Genomic DNA, 14914 nt, shown 5'->3' with positions numbered 1-14914 from the left:
CTTTCACCTGTATATGTATTGGTGGTTTTGAAACCATACTGTTAGTACTGAAAACTGCCAAATAAGCTTAGTGTTATTTTTTTTAAAATGTCTGTTTTGTTGGATCACAAGCTCATTCAGGCCTGGTGTGATTCAGAATCCAGGTCCAAACACCCCTCAGGTCAGATAGGAGCTGACTCCAGATCAGAACCTCAAGGCTTGTATTCCTTTCTGACAAAGTAGGCTAGATAGCTGTTACTGTTAAAAAGAATAGTTTAAATACCAACTGAGGCAATTGGGTATAGAAAATCACTGCAATCCTTACAAATTCAGTGCTAGGGGCTCAGCTGGACTCAATTATCTTAAGGGTTTTTTCCAGCCTAAATGATTGTATGATTCTACAACTACCTGAAAGGAGGTTGTAGCAAGGGGATGTCAGTTTCTTTTCCCAGGTAACAAGTGATAGGATGAGAGGAAATGGCCTCAAGTTGTGCCAGAGGAGGTTCAGATTGGATATTAGGAAAAATTTCTTCACCAAAAGGGTTGTCAGGCACTGGAACAGGCTGCCTAGGGAAGTGGTTGAGTCACCATCCCTGGAGATACTTAAAAGACACGTAAATGTGGTGCTTAGGGACATGGTTTAGTGCTGGCTGTGGCAGTGTTAGGTTTATGGTTGGACTTTGATCTTAAAGGTCTTTTCCAACCTAAATGATTATATAATTCTATATCAGATGAGGTTGCTGTAGAGCAAAGGAATGCAATTTAAAAAAAAAATAAAATCTTGCTACTTCAGTTCTGTGTCCTAAAGAGAAAGCCTGGTATGATGAGTTAGCTAATTAAAATCAAGGAAGCTGAATTGGATGAGTTTCTAGACCAGATCAAATAATGAAAGGGAAGGCCAGGAGAATCCCAGGAGATCTGTCTACTAATAGTCCTTGCACTGTGTGCTAGCTGGTTTGAAGTTTTCCTTTTGTTGGAAGAAGTGTGCCCTGATGTTACCTCCTAGCAAAAAAATGCCAAATATCTTGTAAATCTTTGGGTTTTTAGATAATTTTATCTTAGCTGTGACATACCCATACGCTGAAGTATGCAGATTGTATTTCCCTTCACTTAGAGGTGCTGACTAAAATTTGATCTGCTGTGCTTGTATGTATGTGGAATAATTTCACCAGATTATTTATGCTAAGTGAAAATTTTTTTTAGCAGCACAACTGACCTATGTGTTAATGGTACAATACATTAAATATTTAATTTTTTTTATTAAAGATGCAGGTTTACAGTGGCTTTCCAGCACATTTCATTTGTGCAGCCCATTAAAAAATCTTCAGGATGCTGCTATATTGAAAAATTGGCTGAGTGAAACATGGGTAAACTTGGCTATGGTGAACTATCCCTATAAAGCTGACTTCTTGCAGCCTTTGCCAGCTTGGCCTATACAGGTAATTGAGAAACAATGTCTTTTAGAATTGACCATTTGGTTTAACTAATTCTCTCTTTTTCTCCTAGCCTGCACCTTTTCCTTTATTTTTTGACTCGATAGAACCAATATGGTTGAAAAAAGAGAACCAGGGCAGTATCTTCTTGTGCATCAACTGGTTTGTTGACTAACTGCCGCTTGTATGGCTGATAGGTTGCATCAAGAGCCCAGAAGAAGAGTGCCAGGGATGACTGAACAGCTTCTGCTATCCTGCAGAGATGTTCTTGAGGAGCAGAAATGCTGCACAAAAAGCATATGCAATTAGACCTTCTCATGCCAGGCTTAGCTGCAAGCGCTTGCAATTAAAGAGAAAATTTTGAGCCTATGTCCTTTTTGATGTGGGAGAATTAGTGAGAGAGGAAATGTGGATCCCCTCAAATGTATTCCTTGCAGGGTCACTTCTCAAAGCAGAACCAGTTTTCACACTTGCAAACCTTTACTTGTGCAGCTCTGTTTATCTGCAGTGCTTTCTCCAAGATTTCTATCTTCTTGGAGTGTTTTTGTTTAAGACCCTGGCTGCATTTCCGTGCAGTTTTTTGTTACTGTGTATGGTAGGTGAGCAGATAAGATACTAGTATTTTTGGCTACTAAGTAGTAAAGTATAAAATAAAAATTTTCCTTTGTGTAGAGCTGCCTGATGGAGGAGGGGAGGGACATTCATCTGTCCTATGTAGCTGTCTGCAAAGGGCAGCATGAACACCCTGAAAATTATTTCTGCTTTGCTATCAGTCTGACACAACCTTAAAAGTGTGCTCACCTTCACTGCTGTCCACGCTATCTCTGTCTGAGATATAAACTGAAAACAGAAAAGGCTGCAGCTTGTCTGGACAATGCGAATGTATGAAATTTGAGTTATTTAAGCTGTTCAGATACTTTTTTTTTTTTCTGAAACATAAGCTCTCATCTGACTCTGAGGGTGAGAAAACTGGGAAAAATGTGTTTGAGTAGCTGGATATATGTGTATGTTGCTTAATCTGTTCTCTGTTGTGGGCTGTCAGTACTGTCTCAGAAATATTGATCTGTCTCTACCATGCAATCTGAGCTTCAGATACAGGGCTGTCTGCAGCCCTCTGTTCTGCTATCTGTCTGCAGTGTGTATTTGTGTGAATTAATTAGCTTCCCAAACCTCTAGCTGCTGAGTCAAGAACTGGTGGCTGAGCTAGCCAAACCATAAAACCTACTTGGAATGGTGAAATGTGGAAGCTGTGCTCTGAGCTTGTCTGTAGGGAACAAGGGAGGGACCCATTTCCTAGCTTCCATAATGAAAATGAGGGAAAAGATTATACAGGGAAGGATAGTAAGTTCACTTCTTGGAAGATGCAGTTTGCATTGTCCATGTGAGTTGTCCCCATGTGCCTATGCACCTCTACTTGAATAGTGTTGGAGTTGCAGTGCATCCTTTGCTCCCTGCAGAGAGTAATTTTGGCTTCTTTCCATGGGCTGGGAGCTCAGATTCACAGCTCTTACCCTTCACTGTTCTTGTATTAGTTCTAACTCCATGAGAGCAGGGGTAAGGAGAAAGCTTTGCCAAAGAGAATATTGTCACTTTAAAAAAAATGGTTTAAGATGAAAAAAGTTTCTGGGGCAGTAGCTTTTGTGTTTTCTGTTTGTTCTGGTTTGTTTCTTCTACTGCTTGTGTCTTCAGTTAAGATTTTGTATTAAACTCTATTCGAGATTGCTCTTAATTTTTCACTTTCAAAACAGTGCCTTATTCCACCACCTTGTGTTTTCCAAACATGAAGAAGTAAGAATTTTGCAACGCTGCTGTATAAAAGGACTTAAATATTAGAACTTTCCTTACATGGGTGTTTCCATTTGTACTACAGCAAGCTGCAGGGAACCTCAATTTGTACCTGGAGCTTCTCTGTTATACATTTGCGTGTGTTACCTTTCATTACAGTGGAACTAAATTCTCTTTATCTATTTTAAAGAATGGGACATGGATTGAAAAGCTTGGTGAATGAAATATTAAGGTTGCACTGTTTTTAAAGTTTTAATCAGGAAATGTAAAGTTTCAGGTTCCACATAGATGCTTTCTGGATGTGTTTTTCTTTTACTTGGAAAAGAAATTGATATCCCATCAGGTATCATGTGTTAATCTTTATTTCTTGCAGATTTAGAGCCCCTCTTCTCTCTTTGTTGCAGGAAGTCTGCAAGTTCTTGAAGGATCCCAGTCTCTCTGACAAATTGTTGCTGCAGAATGTGTTCCAGGCGGTAAATTTATACTACAATTATTCAGGAGAAGCCTCATGCTTAGACATGTCTGAGACTGCAACAAAGAATCTGGGCCAGTTGGGTTGGTACTATCAGGTACGCGCTCTATCCTTTCTAAATTGCAACTTCGGTGAGGTTTTTTGAGCTAGAGCTGATGGGGAATTACCAAGTCATTTAGCTGTCAATATATTGTGCCAGATGTAATTGATGTACTGATGACAAATGTAATTGTGAAGCAAGTATGATTGTACGGGGGAGGGCATGGCAGAGAAGAGAAGCAGCTTTCCCAGGAGGTTTAGGTTGTGTCTTCATTATCTAGCTAATTGTTGAGTTTCAGCTCTTTATATTGACTGGAAAATGATGTACAGCAGCAGGATCTTGGTTTTGTAATCCCCCCATCACAGCTGTCCACCCCAATTTGTGCATGCAAATATGTCAGGATATGTTAATACTGATAGCTTTCAACTAAAGCTGTTTAGCTCACTGAGACACAACCTTCCCCATCAAGTAGGTAACAAAAAGAGAGATCCCTGTGGTAAGAGGTCCAGGGGATTCTGCTCTCCCTATCCCATTTACTAAGCACATGCAACACTTATATACAGTCTCTCTACTGAGGAGCAGGGCAGCTTCTTCCAGAAACAAGGTCTTAAGAATTTGATGTTCAGGTTGTGACCATCTGCTCTTGGCTACTGCCTCCTATGTATTTGTTCTGCACAGCTCCAGGAGATGTGCAGGCTTTATAAGTTGTCCTCTGAAAAAGGGGGGAAACACCATGTGGGTAACAAAGAATATGGCAGCTGTGCTCATCGAAACAACACATCCACTCTGCATTTTGTTTCCTGCCTGCTTCTGAAGGCATGTGGGAAAGGGGGCAAGTAGGAACAGACTGTGAGTTAGATTAATTGCTGTGGTGGGGGTTATGTTGCTTCCAGGATATAATTTGTATTTCTTTTTTTAGCTAGTATCACTAAGATGTCAGAGAATTCATTGTGTGAAAGATGAAACTTTTGCTTAGTATCTACAAGAAGGGTGATAAAGAGGATCTGGGGAACTGCAGGCCTGTCAGTCTGACCTCAGTGCTGGGGAAGATTATGGAGCAGATCATCTTGAGTGCCATCACACAGCATGCACAGGACAACCAGGCAATCAGGCCCAGTCAGCATGGGTTTCTGAAAGGCAGGTCCTGCTTGACTAACCTGATCTCCTTCTATGACAAGGTGACCCGCTTAGTGGATGAGGGAAAGGCTGTGAATGTTGTCTACCTAGACTTTAGTAAAGCATTTGACGCTGTTTCCCACAGTATTCTCCTGGAGAAACTGGCTACTCACAGCTTGGACAGGTGTACTCTTCACTGGGTAAAAAACTGGCTGGATGGCCGGGCCCAAAGAGTGGTGGTGAATGGAGTTAAATCCAGTTGGTGGCCAGTCACAAGTGGTGTTCCCCAGGGCTCAGCATTGGGGCCAGTTCTGTTTAATATCTTCATCAATGATCCGGCCGAGGGAATTGAGCGCACCCTCAGTAAGTTTGCAGATGACACCAAGTTGGGCGGGAGTGTTGATCTGCTCGAGGGTAGGGAGGCTCTACAGAGGGATGTGGACAGGCTGGATCGATGGACCGAGGCCAGTTGTATGAGGTTCAACAAGGCTCAGTGCTGGGTCCTGCACTTGGGTCACAACAACCCCATGCAGCGCTACAGGCTTGGGGAAGAGTGGCTGGAAAGCTGCCTGGTGGAAAAGGCAACAACACCTGGGGGTGTTGGTCAACAGCCGGCTGAATATGAGCCAGTGGTGTGCCCAGGTGGCCAACAAGGCCAGTAGCATCCTGGCTTGTATCAGAAATAGTGTGGCCAGCAGGACTAGAGCAGTGATCGTCCCCCTGTACTCGGCACTGGCGAGGCTGCACCTGGAATACTGTGTTCAGGTTTGGGCCCCTCACTACAAGAAAGACATTGAGGGGCTGGAGTGTGTCCAGAGAAGGGCAACGAAGCTGGTGGAAGGGTCTAGAGCACAAGTCTTATGAGGAGCGGCTGAGGGAACTGGGGTTGTTCAGCCTGGAGAAAAGGAGGCTGAGGGGAGACCTTATCGCTCTCTACAACTGCCTGAAAGGAGGTTGTAGCAAGGTGGGTGTTGGTCTCTTCTCCCAAGTAACAAGCGAAAGGACAGGAGGAAACGGCCTCAAGTTATGGCAGGGAAGGTTTAGGTTGGATATTAGGAAAAATTTCTTCCCCGAAAGGGTTGTCAAGCATTGGACAGGCTGCCCAGGGAAGTGGTGGCGTCACCATCCCTGGAGGTGTTTAAAAGACCGCGTAGACATTGCACGTAGGGACATGGTTTAGTGGTGGATGTGGCAGCGTTAGGTTAATGGTTGGACTCAATGATCTTAAAGGTCTTTTCCAACCTAAATGTTTCTATGATAGTTTGACAGTAATTACTGATAAAATGCTGTTTAGGCTTTTTTTTATTTAAATACTGCACTAACAACTATAGGACAGTTTCCTGGGAATACATCTTGTTGTCTTGCTCTTTCTTTCAGGCTTGCACTGAGATGGTGATGCCCATGTGCACAGATGGTGTCAATGACATGTTCGAGCCTCAGAAATGGGACTTCGATGCGCTTTCAGAAGAGTGTTACAAGCTGTGGGGAGTGAGGCCTCGTCCCTCTTGGATTCTGTCTATGTATGGAGGGAAAAACATAAGTTCACACAGCAACATTGTCTTCAGGTGAGCCTTGCTTCAGCGTCTAGAGTGGAGTCTTACACCAATTTGGGTTGTCAGTGCAGAGAGCCTGCCTTAAGTAGCAAAAGGATCTGTCTCCAACGCTCCAGCTCAATAAATGATGGGCATGCTTTGTGTTGCTCTTGAGAGTAGAATGGTCAAGCTGCAGTGGCCAAAGAAGCCAACTGTTCTCTTGCTGCCTGTGTGACTCTAAAAGAAGAATCTGGGTTGGGATTCTGCCAAATGTAATTTTCTTCCCATGTGGATTCCTTCTTATCTTGTGGCCAAAGTCCAGGCTTCCCATGCTGGTAAATCCATTTAGCTTTTATGAAGCCAAAGCACTGTCTCTTCCACATAAAAGGAAAGTCTAAACAAGCTCTAGCTGTGACACAGGACCTTGGTCACTAAAACTGTTGCTCAGGGTGATAGCCTTGTGGACGGGCTGGTGTGACGTTCCTTTTCCCTCTCTTTTCTGTATCAAAGGGAAAGTAACTTGGGGAGCTTTCCTATCACTGCCAATTGCCCTTTTCTTTTAGTGGTAATTAGGCAAGTTTCAACAAACTTGTGTAAGATCCAAATACAAGGAGATACTTCCATTCTAGCAAGGCATACTGGTAATACAACAGAAGTTTGTCTGAAACACTTTTGTATGTGGACAAAAAGTGAAATAAATGTTTCAGTCTAGTGCAAAGATTAGTGCGTGTTGCTTGCTCTCTACTCAGCCTTCACTTATCTTAAGGTTAAACTCTGCTTTCTTTAAAGGGAAATTCATGTAGATGTACTTCTGCTGTGAGGTGATACAGAGTTTTGAACAGCCAAGTACTGGCTGTTCATTAGGTTGTTATGTGGTAGGGAGGCATTTAATAAACCCATTAAAGCCAGTGCTTCAGGAGTTCCGACTTGCTGTACTGATTGCCCACTGCAGGCAGCTTCTGGATATGTAGTCCTTTGTGCTCTGGTTAAAATTGTGCAAAGCCTTTTTCAGAGAAAACCCTGCCACTTCTTTAAACAAAACTCAAAATTAGTCTGTTGGACTTGGTAAATAGGTGTGTATTTTAAAAGTAGAAAGTCCTTACTTGAATTGGGGATTATTCTCTGGATTTCAGCTATTAGCGTTGGTCTGTTTGGCTCCAAAGGCCTGTTGCTTTCCTCTTGTTTGCCTCTTGCTGTTTCTGTCCCAGCAGGATATCTGCTCTAGAGTGAGAAATTCCACCCTTTTTCGAAAAACTTTTTAATAAAAAAAAATTTGTTGCTTTAACTTAATTTTTGCAGAGTGGTGCTTATTTCCAAGGCTTCACAGCTCTGCACAGTAGAAATCAGCTTTGTAAGCGATAGACAAGCAAACAAATCTAAGTGTTAAGAATTTATGCCAGCTGAAGGAGCTTGAAATGAGAAAAGCTTGAAAGCAACCAAATGAATGAAGTAGTGCTGTACACACAAAGCTTTGGGTCTCAAGCTGGGTTGTTTCTCTTCGAACAAACACATTGTCAACACTGTACATTTCATATAAGAGCCTTTTATCCTTGAACACTGCAGAGTGCTTTACAAAAAATATCTCTCTGTTTACCAGAGGATGCAGCTCCCTGTGGGGTAAAAAGCACTGTTTCAAGTGTCAGGCAACTTGCACAACAGTTTAGCTCAGGAAGGGAAGAATACTTCATCTAAAGAGAACCACTGTCGGGTGGATTTATCCAGCTGCAGTGGGATTTGGCCAGGATGCTGAAACTGGTGTTGCCACATCTCCCTCTGCGAGCAGTGCGTTGTATGTATTGTATGGTATCGACGCAGGAATCTCTATTGCCACTTTGGTACCTTCTTGGAGATAATCTAGTGTGTGAGTGGTTACTTAAGCTGTAAGCAAATATTACTTGCCTGTCCTGGGCAGCACATCGTTACTAAAACACTACTTTGAGGAAATTGGGTTTTTCAGAACCCTGTTTGCCCTTTCTCTTCCAGCAGTTTCCACTCCTGATACTCTTACTGGAACATGCTGTGTACTTGGTGTGGAGGTGCTACACAGTGGTGGAAATGGTGTTTTGATGCTGTTCATGCATGTGGTGGCAGAGAGCTTGTAGCAGTTGGTAGTGTCTTGTCATCAACATACTATGGTGGTCAAAATCAGCCCAGGTTGTATCAGACAGTACAAAATTTGTTGTGCAGAGTCTGAAAATTGGTATTTTTCAGTCTGGATGGATCACACCTAGATTGTATGCTTCTAAGTTAGGGCAATCACCTATCCAGTTTTGCACTGGCAGGGGAGAGGCAGAAAGTGAAGGCTCTGTTTTGAGAGATACTGGAGCTATGTGCAGAAGGGAGTATTGTTAGCATAAAAGAAGGGAATGGAGGAAAAGAAGTGAAGGCATAACAGTGCCTGGCTGAAGAGAAAAGGTGAGAGAAAAAAAGTTAATAAAAGGAAACTTGGCAGTTGTGGAGAGTGGATGTGTTAAAAAAGGATGTACAGACAGGGCTGCTAAGATTGTGTAAAACCTCTCCATGTTTGGGTAGGGCTGGAGAGCTGAGGAGGCTCTGAAGACATGATAGGAAACGAAACTTTTGCTGTGGGATAGGCAGGACCCTATTTATGCTGGCAAGGAAATTTATGAATTAAAAACAGGACTAGTGTGCTGATATTTTGCATTCATTTTTTTTCTGAAGCCGTACTTGCCTGGCCACTGCTAGGAAGGAATGGCTGACTTTTTTATTCTTTCTTTTCTTTTACTATTTCTGTTTACATTGGGAAACTCCTGTCCTGCAAGATGGGCAACTGAGTACTTACATGCATGTGTAGTTTTAACACATAAATAATCCATTCCAGTTGGTACTGAATTACCTTATTCTGTAAAGCTGTTAAGACTTACAATTATTGTGTGGCAAGCCCTCAGTCACCCCTCCTCTCAGCAAGTATCACTTCCCAAACTGCATCAGTGACTCTGGTGCCATCACTTGGCAGGAGTTGCAGAGCACACAGCCAGAAGCTCCCAGAAACAGCCAGAGACAGTGTTGGTTTTTTTGTGGCATGCTTAGTTTCCACGTGACCGGGACCAAAAGATCCAAGTTCATGTACATCTTGGGTCTCTCAGCAACTCATCCCCCTGTTGCTAAGGTACTCTGCTGATTCAGGTGACCTTTTAAATCAAATGGGTTTTGCTTATTGGTCAGGTCTGTATGCTTTTTGTTTTGCAGATACAAAATGTTTCTCTTCTCCTAAGTCATATTTAGAACCACTGAAAATAAAGAACTACAGAGATTCAAGATACTTGGTTTTTTCAGTGGAGACACAAAGCATTAATTCAGACCCCATCAGGTTTTTACTCTTAGTTATTTCCTCAAAACTCTCTTTTATTCATTATTTTTTTCTGTTATTTTGTGGTGCTGCCATTGTGGTATCTTTCTAGCTGCGTATCTCTTAACGTCCAAGGATGTTTTAATTTCTTAGATCCTCCTAGAAACTTACACTGACATACAATAGTCCGTCTCTAGTGTTTCCTTTTGTGGGTAGGTCCAGTGTTTTAAGTGAGGAACAGATTTAGATTTGTGTAGTTCCATAAGTATACGGATGTTTCTTTGTGCAGAAAGATGGACCACATGTGGGAAGGATCTTGTGGTAAAGGAAAATAAGATGTAGTAGGGATTACTGGGTCGAGTCCGAACCTAGGAATGTGAGAGGCAAAACTCTTATCCCCATTCAGCCATTGGCCTGCTCCATGGACCAGGCATTATTTGGAGCCAGATCTACAGTGCAAGGAATCCTTTCATTGACTTGGGTTGAGGGAGGAGGGGGAGTAAATGCATTAAATTGTCCTGTCCCAGAGGAAGAGTCATTGTAGACAGTTTTTTGAGGGATAAAAGCTTTATTTTAATATGGTTGGTATTAGAAATAAGGGGACTAACGGAAAGTCCAAGTGTTTCTTTGCAAAACCCGGTTGGCACCCAGCTGAGACGGCAAAAGGTAGAATTTCCTGAAAATTCAGCTCTAAAAGGTCCAGTTAGTGTTATTAGTTTATGGCAGACTGTGAAGAAGGAAAGCAAAGTGCTTTTGATTTGGGAATTTGGACATGTCTTTGTACAGGGGAACCTGAACCTTTTATGACAATGACAGGTGGCAGCAGATCTATCTCCAGAGGCTGCGACACTATTATAGGTTATCATCTGAATTAGCAGATGATTGACAGAAGCGTAGCCTTCCTTAAGCTGCTAATAGCTCCGTACCTCTGTCAAGAAGGCTGCTTTCAGCAGGGGGGTGGGCACAAGACATTGAGACAGGGCTGAGGTCTGTTTCTGTTGGTACATATGCAAAACTAGTTGAAAGTCAATGTGGGTATGTCGACGTGAGCCGCAGCCCCACTTTTAACTGCTGTGTGGATATACCCTAATGAAGTATTCTTTCCTTACAGCAATGGTGGCCTGGACCCGTGGTCTGCAGGTGGGGTGACCCAGAACATCACTGATTCCCTCGTGGCAATTGTGATCCCAGATGGAGCCCATCACCTGGACCTACGCAGCCGCAACCCTTTGGACCCCAAATCTGTGCAGCAAGCTCGAGCCTTGGAAATCCGCTACATGAAGCAGTGGATTGAAAAGGCCAGGCGCAACCACTGAAGTGGTACTGCAACAACTGTGGCCTTTATACCTCTGTTGGCTTTGCTGGTAGTAGGGCCAGGCCTTACCACATGGTCACTTGAACATTTCACTCCTGCTTCCTCACCTGTGTTGCAGTGCTAGCCATTGCTTGTGCCCATGAGAAAAGCAGGCAGCAGATGGATGGAGAGCATTCTCAGATAATAAACTTTAGTCAAAGTGCATGGATTGAGCTGCCTGCTCTGGCTTGCCTTCCTCTTCTGCTCTTCTCAAATGCTGTACTTTACCATAAAGAGTTCCTGTTCTAGGCTTGATGCCTTCCTCACTGCGCTAGGTGATTGTCCTGACTGCTGGTATATACAGTGGATTAAATGGCAGTGCTGTTGATGATGAAACTCCTGCTGCCTTCAGTGGGATTGGATTTCAGACATCCTCAGCTGGTGTAAACTGTCATGGCAGGGGCATGGAGGTAATGGGGGAACAAAAGTCACGTCTTACTGTGATGTTTGGTGGAAAGGTAGGGAAGGCATGGGGAAACTGGCTGTGCTGTTTATAAAGAAACTAAACAGCCCTTACCCTTTGGAATTAATGCTGGAAAAGCAGCAAATTTTTTTTTTTCCCTTAGTTTTCTGGCAGCTTATTAATCAAAGCTGCCTCAGGTGGCTTTCCATTTTGTGCTGTACTGAACAGTCAGGGCTGGGCCTGGACTCACTCTGCTGATAACTGGCTAAGCATGCACAATCTGCATCAGGGTTTTATTTCTTCCTTTGCTGTTTGTCCTAATTCTGAAATATCTGCTACTGTGATGATGGTTGCCAAAGAAAACTCTGGGTATATTGTGTGTGTGTGTGTGTGTGTGTGTGTGTGTGTGTGTGTATCCCCCACAAACACTTAGCTTTTTCAAATCAGGAAGCTTTCGAAGCTATTCTCTGGAAGAGCAAATGTGACACTTGTGCTGGCTAGATCTTATGAAGTGACAAATAATTGGGGTTGTGCCTTGTGTGGGTTCCTCCCTCCCCCCCATTCTGTGTATTGTTCAAATTCTGCATGATCTGTTTGCTGATGGCTCTTCAATAAAAGCCTTTTTAAAAAAATTGTTTGCGGGACAAACTATTCAAAACACAGAATGCAGCTATCCTCTTGGATCAGCCTAAAGCCTGATGCTGAGCTCAACAAGCCAGGTGCACTGGGCTTTCTGTAAGGCTTCCAAAACAGACAAACTGCCCTGATTCATGAGACAGCATATTTGACATTAATAAATGGCTGGGGCAGTCCCCTCGTTTTCCAGCTTTGGCTTCATTCACACTGAAGCCCTTCTTCAGAAAGAATTCTTTGCAGTTTAAAGGACGACTCCATTTCAGAGAGACTCGGGCAAGGCTTCTTGTCCCCAGACTCTTAAAATTCCAGTTCTCTTGAAAAGTTTTCTCAGCTTTCATGATATGCCTGATAGTTGAGTATTTTCCTAAGACACCAGGTGGCCTTTTCTGTTTCCAGTCTCTTCCCATCCTCTGGGAACAAAGCAAAGCCAACACTGAAATTTTATATTTTAAAACACTCCTGTGCATCTTCTATATAATAGTTCCTGGCATTCCCTTGTCTTATGTTAAACATGGCATTTATGTTCAGACTCCGCAATCTGAACCTCTTGTGCCCTTGAGCAAGGTTATTATTTAAGAGACTATAGAGAACAAGACCAGAGAAGAACCACAGGGGGAAAAGGAAGAGCAATGTAGAATTTGTCTGAAACTTGTTGACTGAAAGCTGTTGGCAATCCCTTTTCCAATAGTTCCAATTTGTGGTACTCTCCTGCAAATATACTGTAGTCTTTTGCTTGTGTACTTCATAATGACATGGTGGCCTTGAATTTTTTTGAAACAAGTAAAAATGATTTCTTAATCAAGTGGGTTACAGTCAAGAATTTAGAAATACCATTGTATCTTCTTATGTGTTCATTGATGTGTGGTTATGTCCTGGTTTACTGCAAGGCAAGGAATGGAATCTGCAAGAGTAAATATAAATTTGGGGATTGCAAATGGTTTAACTAAAGAAGCAAGAGCCTGGTCCAACTGCTCCCACTGATTGCTCAGAGTGCTACTCCTAAGTGCAAATTCTGGGATAAACATTTCTATGTTGTATGGAGAAAGATGGGATGTTCATGTGTTGGGCTGTGAACAGTCCAAATTGACAGCTACTGTATGTTGTTAATCAGCTTGTGTCTCCCCTCTCTCCCCTGCTGGCTAACTTACTGTCTCAGGAGACAGCTTCTTTGTTTGGAAAACACTTTTTAGTTTCACTCAGCATAAGTAATTTAAACTTTCATTCCTCTTTTTTTTCTTCTTTCATTCCTTTCATAAGCAGAAAAAATTGCCTTTAATAAAACTTTAAAACCCATGCAATTTTCAATTTTAAATTTTTAGAAATTACATTTCAAACCAAAAATTGTTCAGTGTGGTTTTGTTTTGTTTTTTGGGTTGTTTTTTTTTTTTTTTGCTTATTTGTTTTTTAATAATCTTACTATTCCATTCAGTTTCTGTCTGTGAGACTCTGATTCAAGTACATTTTGGATCAGGTTCTTACTGCTTGGGCCAGCTTATGAATTAGGTGACTGGCTCATTTTTAATTGTTCTTCCTTTTTCCTTTTTTCCTGCTTAAGTTGAGTAGTTGAAACTTTAAGTCTTATTTACTTTAAGTGTTCAGACTTCATCTTAAAATCTATGTATGCATCTCTGTACGCTACCGAGGGACTGTCTGTGGTGTTTGGCTACCTCATCTCAATGTTAGCTCTCTTGCTTGTTTCATGCAGGTGAGAACAAAATGGACCATGGGAAATGGCCAATTTTTCTTTCCAGGCGTATGAGGATGGCCCATACTTCATCTCAGGCTTATGTATGTCCTTGGCACATATCATGAATGATTGGAATTTAAAAATGTATGTTTTCTACTGATTGGGGAAAATGTAGAAGGAAAAAGAATGAATGGTTTGCCCAAAGCATGAATCTTACTGGTGAAACCGCAGTTTTATGAATAAAAATGCATTAAAATAACAAAATGTGAGTTTCTGGAACTGGATTTTGTTTTGCAAGGACATGGATTTTTATTCCTTGGCAGATTTGGAGTTGTGCAAATAACATTGTCTTGTTTGTGCTTGACTCAGGTGGAGTGGAGGAAAACTAGTTGAGGTAATCCTCAGGTTACACACACAGCAGTCGAGATGTCAGATGGCAGGTCTCTGCACTCATTTGGTTGTTTCTCACTTCAGAGGTTTAGCTGCGTGATGAGGAGCAGGCGTATGAACTGGTTGTTCTCCGTAGGTGACCATGTTGAATGCAATCAAGCTAGCTATAGTGGGGAAAAATCCATTTTGTTTTTGAAAGCTTATTCCAGTCCCAAGCAAACACGCACTTCCTACGTGTCCGTGATGATGAAGGTTGTGTGGATGGATCCGTAAGGTTCCCTGACCTGGCAAGTGGAAGTTTTAACTGGGCTGTGTAGCCCAGAGTTAATCGGGCAGGGCTAGGGCTGCAGAGTCTTGGGAGGGAGCTAAATAGCTTCTGCAGCTTGTGTTTGTAGGTAATTTTAACTTTGAAGATCATCAAATATTGCATCATCCAAGGAGACTATAGAAAGGAAAGCCCCTCCAGGAACCTAGAACATGCTTTCTAAATCACAGGAAAAGCATATGCGAAGTGAGAATCAAGTTTTGTCTCCCATACTGTCTGCCCACCCAACATGTTGCAGACAAATGTCAGTATGCTTTAAATAAAGGGATTATTTTTTTCTATGTCTGCTCTTTAAAAGGGTATTTAGCTGTTGTGAATCTAATCTCTAAGGAATCATGAATGTAGTAAAGCCAGTGAAGATACTGGGCAACTGCTTGCAGCTTCTACTGGTATGAATAGACTTGTGCTCCTACATTATTTTGATTCCTTACTCCAGGTGCAGAGACATGGGC

The 14914-nt window shown here is 42.3% G+C and overlaps 1 protein-coding gene across 2 annotated transcripts in view; it reads left to right on the top strand.

Annotated features, from left to right (window-relative positions):
- Positions 1–14011, top strand: part of LOC115353482 (prolylcarboxypeptidase) — a 32913-nt gene extending 18902 nt beyond the window's left edge. For both annotated transcript variants that reach the window (XM_030042967.2, XM_041118538.1), the window contains exons 6-9: positions 1246–1418; positions 3602–3766; positions 6203–6390; positions 10779–14011. In XM_030042967.2, the coding sequence (XP_029898827.1) occupies positions 1246–1418; positions 3602–3766; positions 6203–6390; positions 10779–10983 (731 nt within the window). In that variant the 3' untranslated portion in view covers positions 10984–14011. The remainder of the gene's footprint in view (positions 1–1245; positions 1419–3601; positions 3767–6202; positions 6391–10778) is intronic.
- Positions 14012–14914: the final 903 nt, after the last annotated feature.

The sequence above is a fragment of the Aquila chrysaetos genome, chromosome 19, assembly GCF_900496995.4.
Source record: "Aquila chrysaetos chrysaetos chromosome 19, bAquChr1.4, whole genome shotgun sequence".
Lineage (NCBI taxonomy): Eukaryota > Metazoa > Chordata > Aves > Accipitriformes > Accipitridae > Aquila > Aquila chrysaetos.
Note: the sequence above shows the minus strand (reverse complement) of the source record. Positions and strands in the feature narration are given on the sequence as shown.